This window comes from Myotis daubentonii, chromosome 4 (assembly GCF_963259705.1).
Source record: "Myotis daubentonii chromosome 4, mMyoDau2.1, whole genome shotgun sequence".
Lineage (NCBI taxonomy): Eukaryota > Metazoa > Chordata > Mammalia > Chiroptera > Vespertilionidae > Myotis > Myotis daubentonii.
In genome coordinates this window covers 13,657,423-13,675,786 of record NC_081843.1, presented here as the reverse complement: position 1 = coordinate 13,675,786, position 18,364 = coordinate 13,657,423, and the positions used below count along the sequence as shown (strand labels likewise).

The following is an 18,364-nucleotide window of genomic DNA, read 5'->3' as shown; positions in this document are numbered from 1 at the left end:
AAATTGAGCCCCAACTTCGTTTTTTGAGCTCGAAAGTGGCTCTCTATACATCAGTACTGGACTTCATAGGTTCCTCAAACAGATTAGGTGCAAAATGGAATTCATCTCTTCCCAAACCTGTTTCTTTGTTATGTATTCCTCCAAGCTAGGGACCTTGAAATTATTCTAGACTTCTTTTTCTTTCCCCACTTACTAGCAGCCTTCAAGATCTGTTCATTCCTCCAACAAATGAATGAGTCCTGTCCTCTGCTTCATTCTCCTCAATTTTCTTAGAAAACATTGATTTTTTTTGCCATTTTCCAGGTTTAAATGTAATGTTTGTAGAGGTAATAATTCATTTGGAAAATGAACATAAAAAAGATAATCATTTACCCCACCAGCAAATGATAGCTTTTATTTTACTGTAATACTTGTAGTTCAAAAAATAACTTACATACTTGAGCACAAATATATGGAACTGTTATACCTTGCTTTGTTTTTAACCTAAATAGGAGCATTTTTCATGTCAATAGGAGCATTGTTGTTAAATCATGACATAGCCTTCGAACTTAACCATGTCACCATTACTGTTCTGTTAGGCACTCTCAAGTGTTTGCTGAGTGACTGATGATGATCTTTATCTGAATCTGATTTTAGGTCAGTTCCTAGAAATGGAACATCATTTTCTGTGAAGTTCAGCACCTGTTTGTCCTCCCAGCTGTGCTGCAGCTTGTCTGATTGCAGGCCACCAACACTGCAGAATGCTGTTCAGCCCACTCCAGGGCTCTTGCCTTGTTTTCATTTGCATTTTTTTAAATTACTAGAGAAGTTGAACATTTTTTTTTTTTAAATTTCAGAGAGGAAGGGAGAGATAGAAACATCAGTGATGAGAGAGAATCATTGATCAGCTGCCTCCTGTATGCCCCATACTGGGGATCGAACCCACAACCCGGGCATGTGCCCTGACCAGGAATTGAACCGTAACCTCGTGGTTCATAGATGGATGCTCAACCCCTGAGCCACGCCTGGCGAGAAGTTGAACATTTAAAAAATGTTTACAGAATAATGTACTCTGGGCCTGGGTTGTGTCCTGAAATGCACACCCTGGTTCTTACTCCAGGGTCAGCTGAGGTGGGGCGGCTGCTGCCTGCTTCCCTGAGTTCCCACCCTTTGGTGTCCATGCGTCTTTTGGATTCTTCTTTAAAAATCAGCTTAACTCACCCATTTAAATATCCTATTAAAGATATTTAGTATATTCACAGGGGGCACCCATCACCACAATCTAATTTTAGGACATGTTCGGACTCCCTAAAAGAAACTCCGTTCCCAGGAGCAACATGCCCTATGTCTCCCCATCTCTCCCACATCCAGCCCTAAGCAGTTGGACCCATTCTTCCAGCCTCAGCACCCAGCATGGCATCAGAGTCAGTGAGCAGCCTGTGTAGGTTGTCTAAATCCCGAGGACCTGTTGGCTCCATCCCCTGGAGCCCAGTTCACGGTCGCACCGGCGAGCAGAATGCTCAGGGCAGCAGTGGGCAGAGGAGAGCTATGCGAGTGCAGCATGGGTGTGCCGTTGGACCACGGGCGCCCGCGGGGGTGCGGGAAACGCTATGCACCGGGGATGCGGGAGTGGTAGCGGCCCATGTCCGGGGTGTGTCCCCGGCGGGGCCTGGTCTAGGGTCCGCGAGGGTCGCCTGGAGATGGTAGCTGGCCGCTGGGCGCTGGCGGAGCTGCCCCGCCCCGAGAGGCGCCAGCCCAGGCGGCGCCCGGGCGGCCGGGTGGGCGTGGCCGCGGGGCCGGGGGCGCCGGTGGGCTCCGCGTGGGGGAAGATCCCGAGGGGCGGGGGCGGGCCCGCGCGGCGCATGCGCGCTGCATTGTTTTGACTGAAAATGCCGTCTGTTTCGAAAGCAGCGGCGGCGGCGCTGAGCGGGTCCCCCCCGCAGACGGAGAAGCCGACCCACTACAGGTCAGTGCCTCGGCCGCCGCGGCGGGGACGGGAGCGGGTCGGGAGCGGCCCCGTGCGTTCCCAGCCGGTGCCCCCGCGCTCCTGGGCCTGGGTGCCACCGCCCGGTGCGGCCTGGGGCCCGGTGCCGCCCCCGTCCCCCGCCCCCCGCGCCATCCCGGGTGTGCGCCTCGCCCGGCCTCCGCCGGAGTGGCGCCTGGACTCCGGGCGGGCGGATCACCATCCGACTCGGGCTGCCACTGCCTGAGGTCGGAGTCGGTGCCCAGGGTGTGGGTGGCACCGGGGCTTGGTAGCTGGGGAACGCCCGGGGGTCCGAGGTCCACGCGCCTCTGTTTGGAGGTCGGGGAACAGAGCCTGCGGTCGGGGAGGGGCGCGGAGACTGCGCCTGGGATCCGGGATGTGGGACCGTGCCTGGGCGGGGAGGGCGGCCATCTGGGCTGCGGTTGCCTCTGCCTGGGGTCCGGCGCACCTGGGGTCTCGGTGTCGTGCCTGAAAGTGGACAGTCGTGGCTGTGGTCGGGATGGCGGGTAAATGCATGGGGTCTGGAGGATGACACCTGAGGTCTGGGAAACGCACCTGGCCCCGGAGCGGGCAGGCAGCCGTCTGGGATCATCTGGAGTCCGAGTGGCAGTCGCGCATTGGGATGGGGATGGGGATGGAGGTGGGGATGGGGATGGAGGTGGGGATGGAGGTGGGGATGGGGGTGGGCTGTGCCTGGAGGGCCCATGCCTGGGGTTGAGGGTCGTGCCTGCAATCGGTGAACCATGTCCGGGATCGGAGGAATGCGCCTGTGCTGGGGACGAGGGGGGCGGGGGCGGTCATCTGGACGCGGAGTGAGGGGCTGCACCTGGGGTCCGGGATGGGGGGCTGCACCTGAGGTCGGAAATGGCACCTGGGCTTGTGGGCCGGGGCGCGCCTGGAGTTGCATCGTCGCGCCTGTGGTCGGAATGGGGGGCTGTGCATGGGTTCTGGGGAATCGCGCCTGAGATCCGGGAAACGCGCCTCGGCTCACGATGGGGGAGGGGGGCTGCCTGGGGCCATCTGGACTCGAAATGGGGACCGCACCTGGGGTCGCGTTGCCTTGGGCCCACGGGTCAGGCCAACCCTCGCCCCTGCCCCAACCCACGAGTCTCCGGCTGCCTGCTGGCGGCGGCGGCGGCGGCGGAAGCGACCCGCAACACTGTTTGTCTTTTTAGGTATCTAAAGGAGTTTAGGACAGAGCAGTGCTCCCTGTTTGTGCAGCACAAGTGCACCCAGCACAGGCCATTTACCTGTTTCCATTGGCATTTCCTAAATCAGCGTCGGCGCAGACCGCTCCGCAGGCGCGACGGCACCTTCAACTACAGCCCAGACGTGTACTGCTCCAAGTACGACGAGGCCAGTGGCGTGTGCCCCGACGGCGACGAGTGAGTGGGGGGGGGGGGGGCGGGGGAAGGGGGGCGGGGGGGAGGGGAGTGCTGGCCTTCAGGGGGCAGCACCAGCTGCTCTGCCCCTTGACCTGGCCTTGCGGGTGGGGGGGGGTGGGGGGGGGGCTGGGGAGGGGCGGACCCCTGGTTAGTTTCATCATCTGGCACACCCATACAGGGGATCCTTTCTTTTCTCTGAAGTTTTTCCGATGACCAGGACTGGTTTGGTGGGGGGCGGGGGGGGGGGATTTTCCTATCTTTAGGCCAGTGTGGGAAGAACTGTGTGTCTCACGGAATAAACCTTGCATGATTCAAATCGAATTTGCTTCACTTCCCACTTCTGATTGCTACAGGTCTCCAAATTTCTTATATTAGAACCAGCCCAAAGGTGGTACAGCTTTTAGGTTTAGGACCATTTTTGTAGTTGTCCATTGTGTTTATAACGAGAGCGTTAGTTAGAACGTATACTCACACTATGCAAATGTATCTGGAATGTTCCCTTTTTTGCTGCTTACATGTTTAGTTGTTTTTTTTAAGCAATTTTATTTGCAGGCTGCCATTTATGCAGCACTTTTAAAGTTTAGGAACTTGAGATTTTGTTTGGGTTGACTTTTTTTTTTTTTTAATATATTGATATTTTACAGAGAGGAAAGAAGAGGGATAGAGAGTTAGAAATATCGATTAGCTGCCTCCTGCACACCCCCCACTGGGGATGTGCCCGCAACCAAGGTACATGCCCTTGACTGGAATCGAACCTGGGACCCTTCAGTCCGCAGGCCGACGCTCTATCCACTGAGCCAATCCGGTCAGGGCTGACTTTTTTTTTTTTTTTACAAGTTTCCTAATGGTGTTTTGAACACCAGGTTTATAGTTGTGAGTGTGTGAAATAACAGAGATTCTTCTTGCACTATGAACTATTGTAAGCCTACTTTTGCCCCACCCTGTGTATAGAATGGGAAAACAGGAAAAGTACAGTCAGCTTGTATATTCAGAGACAGCTTGGTAGGCAGCAGTGGGTTTTGCTTTTTTCCTGTGGGCTGTTTGATGGGGCTGGAGGACATCCATTCCCGCCAGGAGGTGGGGTGGCATCACTGTGCCCTCCGATCCTCTGAAAAGAGCAGCTTGTTCAGCTTCTGTCTGGAAGGGGATCTAATTTGGGGAGGCCTTCAGGCTCCATCCCCTGATCCTCTGAAGGGAGATGATTCAGTTATGAAGACAGTTTTCACTCCCCCACACACAGAGTCTGGTGTGATGAGTCTGTTTTCCTTCATTTTCCAGAATGCTTAGGCCACGAAGTCCATTTTTCATCTGTGGTCATTTTATAAACTTTATTCAGTTACTGAAAGGTGTTTCATTGAACACCATCTAATTCCATAGTGTTGTTAAGGCAGCTTGAAGCCTGTTGAAATCATGTGGACTGCTCCACCACGGTTAGGATTGCTCTACTTCTGTGAAGTTTGAAAAGTGCCTTTTTGTATGGTTCTTGAGCCGATGTTTTCTGCAGATGACTCTTCAGAAGAGAGATGTTTTTGTCTAGCCGAGGCCTGGTATCAGTCCCCCAATTCCCGTGGTCATGTCTGTCACCTCTCTGGATCTGGGGTCCTGAGTCTCCCTGCTGCTTGACCCTGGTTTGGGGGATCCAGTCCCCTGGCATGTCTGACCCCATCCTAGAGTCCCGTATCGGGATTAAGCGACAGTATTCATTGGTGGTGCTTTTAATACGTGACAAGAAAGCATATTTTAACAGCTGTCTTGGGTCCCAGAGTCTGGATGTCTTGATGTTGATTCAGTCCCACTGCTGGGGATGGGGTCCAATTCTTTTGAGATGAGAGTTCTGCAGTGAACACCTACCTGCAGCTGGTCATTTTAAGCTGGGCGCAAATAGTAATCAAGTGATATGCAATTGTTCATTATAAAAGTATAAAATATTATTAAACTAAAAATATTAGTGTAGTCTAAATGGTATACGGTTATCATTGAGAAACAGGACCAAGATGCTTGTTTGGCACTTTCTGTTTTGGATACATCCTGTGTACATCTGTGCACAGTAAGAAAGTCACATGTGTCTTATTAAAGATGCTTGTAACTTCTCTTGAGCAGATGACTTGCTTCAGCGCTTCAGGATGAGTTTGACAGCCGGACATCTCCCCAGGGGCTCTCTCCTTAGCAATCACTGCTGTTTTACTCATTCTCTGGGAGAGGGACTTTCCTGTCACCTACAAATGGAATACCCTGGAGTTTGTCCTGTGGAATTACATATTCTGGTCCACAAAAGGTTGCCATGGATTTGTAAATAGATACTACTTTTCAGAGCAAGGACAGGTAGTATCTGTTTCCTTTTTATTTCAGTTCATTGGTTCTTGAAATTTTTATTTTGAGCATTTGTATTGTCAACCTATTATTTTAAAACATGACTATGTATCAAAGAACAAAGACCCTCCAGCCAACCCTTCTGTCAGGTGACAGAAGCATCTAACGTTGTTCTTGACACTTGCTGGGGGCAACATGGGTCCGAGCCAGAAAGGGGTGAGGCCTGCAGGAGGATTGACACACCTGCCATCACCCTCCTCCAGGGGCCCCTCCCTGGCTGTCACACCCCCACTGTCAGTCTTGTTCCTTGGCGGGCAGTCACACTCCCCCTCTCACTATCACCCACCTCCCAGTGGTGCCCTCCCTTGGTGTCACCCCCCACCCCTGCCTTCACCTCCCTCCTCGTCTCCGTCTCCATGGGCCCCCCTACTGTCATCCCTTTTCCTTGACAGGTAACAGTTAGTTACCCTTCCTGCTGCGCTCACCTCTTCTCTGGTGACCCCTTCTCTTGTTGCCACTTCCTTTCATTGGCCGGCGGTCAGTCTCCTCTGCTGTCACACCCTCCCCTCCATGGGCATTCTCCCTGTCACCTCTGCGTGGTCTCTCGCTGTCATGCCCCACCCCACTGTCACCCCTTTTCCTGGGCAGGCAGTCACCCTCTTACCTCCCGCACCCCTCCGTCTGCGGCCTTCTCCACTGTCACGGCCCCGCCGCCGCCCCCTTTCCTCGGCGGACGGGCACCCCTTTGTCAGGGAGGGTCCCTTCTGCGCTGGAGTGCAGCGGTCCTCCCTTTCCCACTGCCCTTTGTTCTGGTGGACACGCCCCTTACCCGGTGCGGGCCTCGATTGGCCGCCCGGGTCACGTGCGCCGCGCCGCGCTGCGCCCCGCCCTGCGCCCCGCCCCCGTGGGAACTGTTCTCCCGGGCGCGTTGGGACCGCCTCGGTCCGCCTCGCGGTGTGCGCTGTGCGCTGTGCGGTGCGCGCGGTGTGCGGTGGGCGCTGTGCGCTTTCTCTAACCTGCGGACAGAGTTGGCCGCGCAGAAAACCGCTCCCGGGGCGGGCCCAGCTCCACAGGGTCGGTGTTCCCACCTGGTTGGATCCACCTCAGGTATTTCCGAGGCTGGGGCTGCCAGGAAAGCGGCTTTTGTCCGGAAGTTTCTGTGGGTCCAGCCACGTACTGAAAACTGCCCTGAGAGAGGCGTCGGGTGTGGACGGCCCTCGGCCCCCTGCTGTCCGGCTTGCCCCCTGAGGGGACAGAGTTATCAGCTTCGGTCTTGGTTTTCGTACCTTGAACCCAGGTTTGGTTGAGACCTCTCGCTACAGAATACTGCCTGTGCGGAGTTCTCGGTGCTGGTCAGGCGCTTACAGGTGTGGGCTCTGCCATTTAAAAAGAAAAAGCCCTCCCCAGGGGTGTGAGCGCCCTCCAGAAGAACATTTTTATTGGAAAACAATTCAGGCAGTTCCTAACTGTATGTGCGCTGAGTGAATGTTTTCTGTTTTGTTCTCTGCTGACCCTCCTCCTGCCCTAGACAGGCTGGCCCCGACCCGCACAGTTACAAGTTTTTTTGTTTTAATAAGAAACTAGAGGCCTGGTGCACAAAATTCCTGCACAGGTAGGGTCCCTAGTCCTGGCCGGCAATCCAGGCCTTCCTTCGTTCTGCACCACCCCCTGGTGGTCAGCACAGGTCATAGCGAGCTATGGAACTCCCAGTCTCCCGTTGGAATGCCGGAGGGGACACTTTGCTTATTAGCCTTTTATATATATAGGTATATAGATAGATGGGCCTGCTCATTATGTGGAGTAACTTTACAGGTTGATTCTGGATATCTGCCTTATTATTTGTGGGGCTCCCTGCCATTTCTCACCATAGGTACCTCCCTGCTCCCTGCACTTCGTGCAGCTGGGGGCACAGGCCTCTCGGGTGGAGCAGATGATGTGTGACTCAGCGGGCTTTCCCTTGTGAATCCTGGTGGTAGCTTGTTGATTTAAGGGAGCCTTTCTACATGCCCGAAGTTTGGTGTCCCTGCTGTATCATACTTGTGTGTAGTTTGACCTTTTGTTGAAAGATACTTTTGCAATGTTTAATTTTTTAAAGTTGAGTGTCTTAGTACCTGAGGCTTAGATGGAAGTTCGTTCACTTCAGGGTGTTATAAATTTGTTGTTTAAGCATTTTACAAGTGCATTCTGCTTGTGCTTTTTGGGTAAGGTGAAAGCCAAGGGCAGGTGTAGAATATTAGAGCATCATATTCAATAGTTGGGGCTACTTGTAGACTAGAAGAGAACACACACTTTTTTTTTTTTTTTGTAATCTTCACCCCAGGATATTTTCTCCATTGATTTTCAGAGAGTGGAAGGGAGGGGAGAAAGAGACAAACACCCCTGTGAGGGAGTCACATTGATTGGTTGCCTCCTGCACACTCCTGACCGGGGCCAGGAATGAGCCTGCGACCCTTCTGTGCTCTGGCCGACGCTCTAACCACTGAGCATGTGGGCCAGGGTGAAAACACAGTTTTGGTTACAAACTAACCAGCTTAAGGGAATTACAATTAGGTGACTGAGTTGGATCTGTAAGAGACCCATATAAAAATGTTAAAAGCACTGACTGATTGCAAGCGCTTCAGTTCCTGTTGCTTTTGGTGAAGGGCTGGGACAGAGATGGTGACCAGGATGAAAGGCCTGGCCCGGGGAGATCAGGTGCCCCTTGGGGCCGGTGGAGAGATGTTTCTGTCCTTGGGAGAGTGGTAGCTCTTCGGGTGCAGAGGAAGGAGGTGCACTCATGGCTGGAGCTGATGCTCCCCCTTAGGGACTAAGAAGGGGTCACTGTCCTGGCTCAGGAGTTCAGGGGCAGCCCTTGGAAGCCAGAGGCTGCAGGGCCCAGGGATGAACAGATGGATGTGGTCAACATGGGGGGCTGGCAAACGCTCACTCCCAGTGTCTGAGAGGAGAGGCAGTAAGAGGACACACTGGCTTCTCCCTATAAGCTCCACCCTTTTACCATCCCCCCACCTTGACCCCAGGACCTCTGACCCTGCCCCCCAGTTGTATGCGGCACCCAGGTCTTTCTGCCATTGCTCATTCTCCAAACTCCTATCCGTTTGCTTCATTCCGTTCCATTTTGCACCTCAGTCATTTCTGTGCTGTGTTCTGCTCTCCCACTTGTGCCGGAGCTTGGAGGACTTGGAGGGGGCCATCCTCCTTGTCATTCTCAGCCCAGTGCATCTCCTGGACCAGCCCTAGACTAGCAGCAGCAGTATCACCGGGGAACTTGCCCTCCAGGTGATTCTGACCCATTTTCCCGTGTGGGAGCCCTGGTCCAGGCCCAGTCCAGTTCACAGGTGGATGCTGATGCACAGTGGGTTTGAGTTCGGTGGCCACCGTGGTCTCACACACATAGGCTGGTCTTGTTGTGCAGTAGGTCCGAGTTTGGTGGGTCCAGTTTTGTTTCGGGTGAGAAAGGGGCAATTTTAGGCTCTCCTGGAGCCTTAGGGATAGGGCAGTCTTTTGTTGTTGTCCCACTTATGTATTGGTTGGTTTTTATATGTGCCCTGACCAGGGGTCAAACCCATAGCCTTGGCCACACAACTGAGCTGCTAGGCCTGGGCTGGTTAGGGACAATCTTGTGTTCCTCCCTGTTCCTCCCATCCTGGTTCAGTGGTTGCACAGCCCTGTGGTGGAGCTACGTCCGGGGGCCGGCATGCACCACGCCACGTGCCCCTGCGCCATGCCATCAGGAGCCCTGTTTTAGTGACACTGTTCAGGTCACTAATTGTTGTGGACAAGTTTGAGAACCATGGATGTCACCCTGAATTTGGCGAGTGCTGCAAGGCTGGCAGCCGTCCTGGGGATGGCTTAGTGCACTCCGGTGCAAGGAGGAATCTGCAAGTGGTGTCAGGCCGTCCCTGGGGGCCTCTTCCCTAGCCCGGGAGGGGGCCTGGCTTTGTCACTGGGTATTCTCTGAGGTTTTCCCTTTCACCTCTTAAATGTTCTTAAGGTGAAGCCAATTTCTTCTTATTAAATGTTCTCCAGTATTTTAAGGTCAGTTCATGTTTTAACCCTTTGCGGTCGTATTAAATTTGGACATTGGTGTCGCACTGGTCGGAATTAATTTCCATTGAAAGAGCAGTGATACATAACATGCGAGATTATGAAGGATAAACAAGATTTATTAATTCTTTTTTGGAACTACGTCACTACTGGTAGAATCACTACAAACGTTATCACTTTCTACGTCAGAGTCAGTATTCAAGGTGCCAAAATAAAACTCTTCATCGTTACTTTCAGATTCGCAGTACACTTCTTTCGGTAACTTTCTTTTTGCCATTTTGGAGTATTATTTTGAAATATCTTAAGAAGCGAGAATGCCTAATTACAGTTAAACGTAATTTGTAAAGCTTTATTTGAAATTCTGCGAAGTATCTCCGAAGCTTGTCGATTTCTTCGCTCTCAAAAGGCGACTGACTCGCCACGGTGTTTTGCATGGCGAGTGTGGAACGACCACGTTTGTTTATATTGAGTTTCGATATCTCCGATTTGTCGGGGCAATGTTTTGGTTCGTGACAGGGTCGCTTAGACACTTAAGAGCTTTCAGAGAAATTATGAACTGATACATGAATGAATAGAGTTAAGATTCGTACGGTTCCTTGCTGTGGTGGCTGAGAGCAGACATACGACCAGAACGGTAAGAAAGCTTTGGTGGCTGAGAGTAGACAAACGACCGCAAAGGGTTAATTCATGAAGAAGGTGACATGCTCTGAGTGACATCGTAGTGTCTGTTTGGTGCTCAGTGCTGGGGGACAAGAGGCCTTGGCCTGACTCTAGGTGCGGTGGCAATGGTACTGGAGAAGAAACAATGATGCGCAGAGCTACCCTGAGGGGCCATTAGGGAGCAAATGACACTTTAGATTTAACATTAGGGAAGTCGGGAGCCCGCTGCTGTGCTGGCGGCTGTTTGGAGTGAGTTCTGTAGAGAAGCTTCAAGGCCGCCTCAGCTCGGTGCGCTGGTGCCCTCTCCCCAGACTGTGGGCTTCTTATGCCTGACTTGTAGCACATGCATACGTAGGTCTGAAGGTTGGAACTGCTTTTGTAAAATGGTGGCTTTCCTAGTAGCTTAAGTTGTTTACTTCGTAATAAAAGTTACCACCTTAACTTTTTCAGTGTACACTTCAGTGGTATTACGTCCATTCACATGGCAGCCATCATCACCATCCATCTCCAGATCTTTTCCATCTCCAAGCTGAAATTCTCTCCCCATTAGACAGTTGTTGCTCCTTCCATAATTTTTGATATAAGCAGATATATAGGAATTCTTGTTCCCCATCTTCCGATATAAACACCCATTTCTTCATGTTTTTCCCTCACAACTCCTCCTGGCGCCCCTTCCCTGGTTGTCCATACCGACCCCTGTTCCTCAGAGCTGCACTGCCATCTTGTTTATTCCAGAGCTTTGGTTGTCTGCAGCCTTTGAGGGTGACAGACAGCCCTGCAGAGATCGTGTTGGGGGGCCGTCTTTTTCTCTTTTGCCAGCTGTCTCTGGGGCCGGTCTCTAGAAGTGGGTCATTCGGGGAGAGTAAATGCACTGTCGTCTCGTTCTGTGTCACCAGACGCCCCTCCAGAGAAGTCGCTGCACTCTGGCTTTCTTCCGGCAGCGGCGTCTGCTTCTCTGCAGCCGCAGCCCGGCTCTGGGTTCTGCCCTGGAGCCGGGGGCTTTCCATGCCAAGTGCCTCTCAGTGGTCATGACCCTTGACATTTTTTTGTCTTGTAGATTCTTTGTTTATTTCCCTAGCCTATTGTTCTGTGAATTCCTGGCCTCTTTATTTCTTCAAGTTCTTTATTTATGATGATAGCAATCTGTATGAGTAAACGGGAAGGGGTCCTGTGTTCTAGATCAGGTTCCCTGGCGTGGCAGAGGGTTCTCCATGACATCCTCCGGTCCCGGGTGCCAGAAGCTGTGTTACATGGCAGCGCTGTGTGCGGACACAGGGAAGGGCTTGGAGGAGCTTGAAATATATATAAAATATATCATATATATATTAAACTGTAACTTTATAATAGGGATTTTAGGCAAGGGTATGTCAATTAGGATATAGTAATTATGCTAATATTTTGTCATGTCACTTATATCTCCCCAAAATGTTTCTTGGAACTCCTTGTTGGGAACACAAAGGAAACAGCCATCTTCTCTGCGGGCACGTAGAGTGCTGTATGTATGCATAACATCTCCTTTTCATACTAATACATAGTGATACGATAGTAATTCTTTTTTTAAAGAGTTTTAATTGGTTTTTAGAAAGAGAGGAAGGGAGAGAGAGAAACATTGATGTGAGAGCGATACATCAATCAGCAGCCTCCCGCAGTCCCCTACCAGGGATTGAGCCTGCAACCCTGGGCCTGGGCCTTTGCCTGGGCATAGAACTGGCAGCCTCTTGGTACATGGGACGACGCCCAACCGACAAGGGCAGTATTTGCCATTTTCAAACGTACACTTCAGCGGCATCGGTTACACTCACAGTGTTAGACAACCATCATCACTATTTCTAAATTCCTTCCATCACGGCAAACAGAAATTCTGTTCCCATGGAAAGTCACTCCGCATTTGCCCCTCTTCCAGCCCTTGGTAACCTCCTCTGTTTCCTGTCCTGATGAATCTGGCTGTTCTAGGGACCTCATGTAAGTGGAATACGTGATATGTGTCCTTTTGTGTCTGGCATCTCTCACTTAGCATGAAGTTTTACAGGTTTCATCCACGTAGCGTGTGTCAGTACTTTGTTCTTTTATGGCTGGATTGTATTCTGTTGTCTGCATAGCCTACGTTTTGCTTATCTGTTCATCAGCTGATGGGCATTGAGTCCTTTCCGGCTCTGAGCTAGTGAGCATCATGCTGCCACAATCGTGGTGCACAGACATCTCTGGAAATCCTTCATCCAGCTCTTCTGGGTGTGAATCTGGGCTCCCAGTGGCCTTCTAACCTGCCTTCTGCTTGGTTGGTTCCAGTGACCTGGGGACTTAACCTGGCGCCCTGTGTCTGTCTCCCCTTAGGCCCTGCCCACCCAGGTGCTCAGTTAGGTCTGGGGTGAGCTGTCTGCACTCGGAGCCTAGTTTCCTCATAAGATAAGGGTTTAGAATGGATGCTCACTAAGTCGTTTGTTACTTTACTTTTGGGTCCTGTAAGGTGGCAAAGCGCCACCCATCTGTGCTCTGTGTGGGGAGCCATGCCCACAGGGCCCCCCAGCATCCAGGTCCAAGTCCACAGCCTGCCAGACAGCAAGGTGGGAGTGGGCCTTTCCCAAGCCTCACTGTCCTTGGATTTGGGGACTTGTAGCAACTGGCCCTGCCTTGACTCTCAGGCTGCTCAAGGGGTCATTGCCACAAGGATCCCTTGTGTCTCTCTTCCCCTCCTGCCGTGTGCCTTGTCTGGGGGACCCACCGCGCGGCAGGCGCAGTCCCCATATTGCACATGAACTGAATCCTTCTCAACCACGTCTGCAGCTGCTGCCTCCCTGCAGCATGGGACCGGGTCAGTGCTCGGCAGGCAGCCTGAGACCGTGTGGCCCTCTCGGAGCGAGCGGCTCGCAGCCGCCCCTGGCCTGTGTGACTGCCCCTCTCGTCCCTCCATCCCATTCGCTTCTCTCCTGGCCTGTCTCCACCAGCGTCCTCCTCCAGCCGTGGCCCGGCTCCCATGTTTCTCCCCTCCCTCCTTCAGGCGCCTGGATGGGCGATGGGAGCGGCCACGCACTCTATTTGTAACGCTTGTCAGGAAGCATGAGTGACGTGGCTGAGGCCTGGAAGTGAACTTGATTTTTCCACACTTTGTTCAAGAAATTATCCAGGATGGTTTTCAGGGAAACTCGGTGTTGTGCTTTGTACCACGTGTAACTGAGAGATGTGGGGGTCGGAGTGCCCTGGGCAAGGCTCCCAGATCAGGGCCAAGTGGCCCGTGCAGCGATGTCCGTCCTTTGGGGAGAGCAGATAGCCGAGGGAAAGAATAAAAGAGCCAGCTGCTGCCGGGCGAAGGAGAAGTGGAGCAGGTTGGCGCTGAGGTTGTCCCCAGGCCCTGAGGCCCAGGCGGCCTGTGTCCCCCCTCTGCTCCCCAGGTGTCCGTACCTGCACCGGACAACCGGCGACACCGAGCGCAAGTACCACCTGCGCTACTACAAGACGGGCACGTGCATCCACGAGACCGACGCCCGGGGCCACTGCGTGAAGAACGGGCCGCACTGCGCCTTCGCCCACGGCCCCCTGGACCTGCGGCCCCCGGTGTGTGACATCCGGTGAGTGGGCGCCCCGCCCCGGGCGGGCGGGGAACCGGCTCACTTCCCCAGAGTTGCAGGCAGCACTGGTCCTAAGCAGCTCTTTTCCTGGGCTTTGATTGATTCTAAAAAGTTTCCTTCCTTCTGACTCGTGCAACGGGGAGCTCCCTAGGGGGTGAGGGCGATGAGCGAATCCTTACGAAACACACCCAGCTCTCAAGTCATTAGGATTTGGGTTGAGACCGTTGTCCCAGGGCAGGGGGGTGCCCGAGGGACGCAGGATACTGCCCTGAACCCCCCAGGCCGCCAGCCCCTCCAGGGACATATGGGGGCTCCTTAAAGTGATAGACCCGAGTGAGTCTCTCACCTTCGGGAAGGGCTTGGACACACTCCAGAGCCGTAATCGCTGTGTTGTTTGGTCGCAGGGAGCTGCAGGCCCAGGAAGCCTTGCAGAACGGCCAGCTCGGCGGTGGGGATGGCATCCCTGACCTGCAGCCTGGGGTCTTAGCCAGCCAGGCCATGATCGAGAAGATCCTGGGCGAGGACCCCCGGTGGCAAGGTAACCCCATGGCCGCCACTGAGGGTGGGCAGGGGAGCCCCGAGCACTGTAAAGTGACCTCCGCAGTGGACCTCATTGCCCTTGTTTGTAGATCAGATGGGGAAACTGGGACTCCCTGAGTCGAGTACTTTACCCTCGGTCCTGGGGGGTGTGGGGACTGAGGGGGCCTGAGCCCAGGCATCCGGCCCCCCGGCCACTTCACACCACGGCTTCTCTGGGGGGAGGGTGCACAGCTGGCACAGCTCCTTCCCACATGGGCCCTCCCAGAACTGGGCTGCTGTTCATGGCACTCCCTACCCTGCCCTGGGGCCTCTGCATGGCCTTCGGATCAGCAGCCTTAGGTCCCTGGGGGTTTGTTTGAAATATGGCCGCATCCCTTGGGACTGTGGGGCCCTATCCCTGGCAGCCTCCACAGATGATGGTGATGGGCAGTGAAATCTTTTTTTTTTTTTTTAAATACATTTTATTGAGTTTTTACAGAGAGGAAAGGAGAGAAATAGAGAGTTAGAAACATCGATGAGAGAGAAACATCGACCAGCTGCCTCCTGCACACTCCCCACTGGGGATGTGCCTGCAACCAAGGTACATGCCCTTGACCGGAATCGAACCTGGGACCTTTCAGTCCGCAGGCCAACGCTCTATCCACGGACCCAAACCGGTTTCAGCGAAATCTTTTTTTTTGTGGTAAAATACACATCACATAAATTTGTCATTTTAACCACTTTAAAGTGAACGATTCAGTGGCATTTAGTCCATTCCCAATGTTGTGCAACCAACACTCTCTAATTCTAGAACATTCCATTTCCTGGACAGAAACTCAGTCCCCATTAAGCAGTCCCTCCCTGGTCCCTGTTCCCCGCTGGTCTGCGTCTGTCTCCTTGGATTTGCCTGTTCCGGAGCATCCCAAAGAGCAGTGAGGGTTTAAGAAAACCCCTCTAAGTAAGGCTGTGTCTCCACCACCTTCCTTCATTGACTCTCACATGCATGAACCATGCTGCGGGACTGTAGTCCTGTGAGCAGTGAGTTCCTCTGCTCACAGGATGTCTGTGCTGGGGCTGCGGTTCCAGGGGTGAATTAATAAAGGTGATGGCACAGGCCTTTCCGGATTCCCCTCCCACCTCCTGCTCCCCCGTTCTGGCCGTGGCACTGTGTGTGGCACCTGCGTGGCCAGCACCGAGCACTCGGGACTGGGCCCCTAGCTGAACCAGCACTGAGGACCATGGCCTTGGCCTCGTCTGGGATGTGGAGGGGGCCCAGGGGCCCTACTCCAAGTTTCAGGGCGACCGCGTGTGCTGTTGCGGTCCTCCCCATGTTGTGATGTCACTGCTGGGGGCAGATCTCCCCACGGGAAACGCTGTGTGCCCAGCTCCCGCTCCCTAGCATCCAGGATAATTGCTTCACTCAGGATTTTTTGTTTTTTTTCTGGAAAACGCCTTTGAGAACGTTCCATTTCTTGTTTCCCAGCTGGTAGGCTTCCCTGATCGGAAAATCCCTGACTTCTACCTGCTAGAAGAAAGGAGAGGAAAGGAGAGAAATAGAGAGTTAGAAACATCGGTGCTCTGGTTCACAGCGCAGGTGTGGGCGACGGTCCCCAGCACCATCAGGGGCTGAGCTTGAGGAAGGACAGTGGGAGGAGGTGATGGCAGGCTGGCCCAAAGCTTCGCAGGGCCCTACGGAGTAACCTTGGTGCCTGCGCCTGGGTTTGGGTCAGGAGTCTGTCTGGTTCAGGTGCTCTGGCTTCCGTTTTCCAAGTGCTCGAGATCAGTGGTCGCCAACCGCCAGTCCGCTGACCACTGGTGATCCTGAGGCCTGAAAGGTTGGCGACCGCTGCTCTAGACACCACCAGCGGCGCTGAAACCACCTTCTTCAGAAGAGCCATTGCACACTGTCTTTCCATGTTTTGTTTTTCACCCATAGGTGGTGGTTTAGATTGTTAATTAGCAGATTTCATTTTATTTTAATTATTTATTTATTTTTAATATGTTTTTATTGATTTCAGAGAGGGAGAGGGAGAGATAGAAACATCCATGATGAGAGAGAATCATGGATCGGCTGCCTCCTGCACGCCCCCTACTGGGGATCGAGCCCCACCACCCGGGCATCTGCCCTTGACTGGAATCGAACCTGGGACCTTTCAGTCCCCAGGCTAATGCTCTATTCATTGAGCCAAACAGCTCGAGCCGTAGATTTTATTTTTTAGGGAAGTTTTCGGTTTACAGAAAATTTGCACTTGCACGGATAGTACAGAGTTTCCATGCCCCCTCCCAGGTTCCCTCAGTTTGAACATCTTGCATTATGTACATTATTACAGTTGGTGAACCAAGAGTGATACATTATTATTAACCTCCACAGTTTACTATAGGGTTAGCCCTGGTGCTGTCCATTCTCTGGATTTGGAGAAATGTATAATGACATGTATCTATTCATGTAGCATCGCACAGAGTAGTGTCCCTGCCCTGAAAATTCTGTCAGCCTAGTCGTCCCTCTGTCCCCCCACCCCCTGGAGACCACTGAGCTTTTCTCTCTCTCTTTTTAAAATCTATTTTATGGAAGGGAGAGGGAAAGAGAGAGAGAGAATCATTGACTGGCTGCCTCCTGCACACACCCTACTGGGGACTGTGCCCTGACCAGGAGTCGAACCATGACCTCCTGGTTCATAGGTCGACACTCAACCACTGACCCACACCGGCCAGATGATCACTGATCTTTTACTCCATTGTTTTGTCTCTGGTAGTTTTGCCTTTTCCAGAATCATCCAAGTGTGGCCTTTTCAGACTGGCTTCTTTCACTTAGTAATATGAATTCAAGGTTCCTTCCTGTCTTTTCATTGCTTGATAACTCATTTCTTTTTGTCACTGAATAATATTCCCTTGTGTGGATGGACTGTGGTTTATTTACCCGTTCACCTGCTGAAGGACACCTGTGAGCTTCTGTGTCTCATGCAGTTCATTTATGTGTGTTTCATGCCACTTGGCACAGGACCTCATATCTGTCCCAGGCACTCGGTCAGTACTTGTGAATAAATGTCTTAAAGTCAGCGTTCTTGTTGCCCAAACCCCTTTGGTTGTCTCTATTCCCTGCTGTGTGGCTAGCATCACTTGTCATGTAAGAAGCAATTTGAAGCTGAATGTGGCCTGGACGGATGGTATGGTCATGTATGTACCCTGTGCATAGCGTTGCTGCTCTCACCTGCACCGTGGGCAGGACTCGCCCCTCCCTCCCTCCTGCTGGTTCCTCAGCTACCGATGTTTAGGCCACCGAGCAGATGCATTTAAAAACAACAGCATATTAATGAGTAAATTGGTAGTTACAAAATAATCACGTGGATGTAAAGCACAGCATAGGGAATATGGTCAATATTATAACAACTATGTCTGCTGTCAGGTGGGCACTAGACTTATCAGGGGGATCACTTGTAAATTGTGTAAATGCCTAACCACTGTGCTGTACACTAGTATGAAATAATATTGAATGTCAGCTGTAATTGAAATAAAACCCAGCATATGTAATAAGGTATTAGCTATTAACCAGCCCAAGAGAGGATAAGAGTTTTAGGAATCCTCTCATTGGTTACTGCTTTTTAAAAAAAATATATTTTTATTGATTTTAGAGAACAAGAGAGGGGGGAGAGAGATAGACACATCAATAATGAGAGAGAATCATTGATCCGCTGCCTCCTGCATGCCCCCCCACTGGGGACCGAGCCTGCAACCCGGGCATGTGCCCTTGACCAGAATTGAACCCTTCAGTCCGCAGGCCAACGCTCTAGCCACTGAGCCAAACCAGCTAGGGCTGGCTACTGCTTTTAAATGACCCTGGTGGCTTTCTGTGTGTTTTGCTTTGGAGATAAAATCCAGATACATGAAGTTAATCGTTTAAAACATAGACTTTAGGTTTTAGA

At 52.4% G+C, this 18,364-nt stretch overlaps 1 protein-coding gene across 5 annotated transcripts in view; it reads left to right on the top strand.

Moving 5' to 3' along the window:
- Positions 1–600: 600 nt before the first annotated feature.
- The window catches only part of UNKL (unk like zinc finger), a 52,520-nt gene continuing 34,756 nt past the window's right edge, over positions 601–18,364 (top strand). For 3 of the 5 annotated variants that reach the window (XM_059692601.1, XM_059692600.1, XM_059692599.1), the window contains exons 1-4: positions 601–1,945; positions 3,139–3,348; positions 13,749–13,925; positions 14,330–14,463. In XM_059692601.1, the coding sequence (XP_059548584.1) occupies positions 1,869–1,945; positions 3,139–3,348; positions 13,749–13,925; positions 14,330–14,463 (598 nt within the window). In that variant the 5' untranslated portion in view covers positions 601–1,868. Of the gene's footprint in view, positions 1,946–3,138; positions 3,349–6,748; positions 6,766–13,748; positions 13,926–14,329; positions 14,464–18,364 lie in introns of those variants that run through there. The other 2 variants (XM_059692602.1, XM_059692603.1) reach the window with 2 other exon arrangements.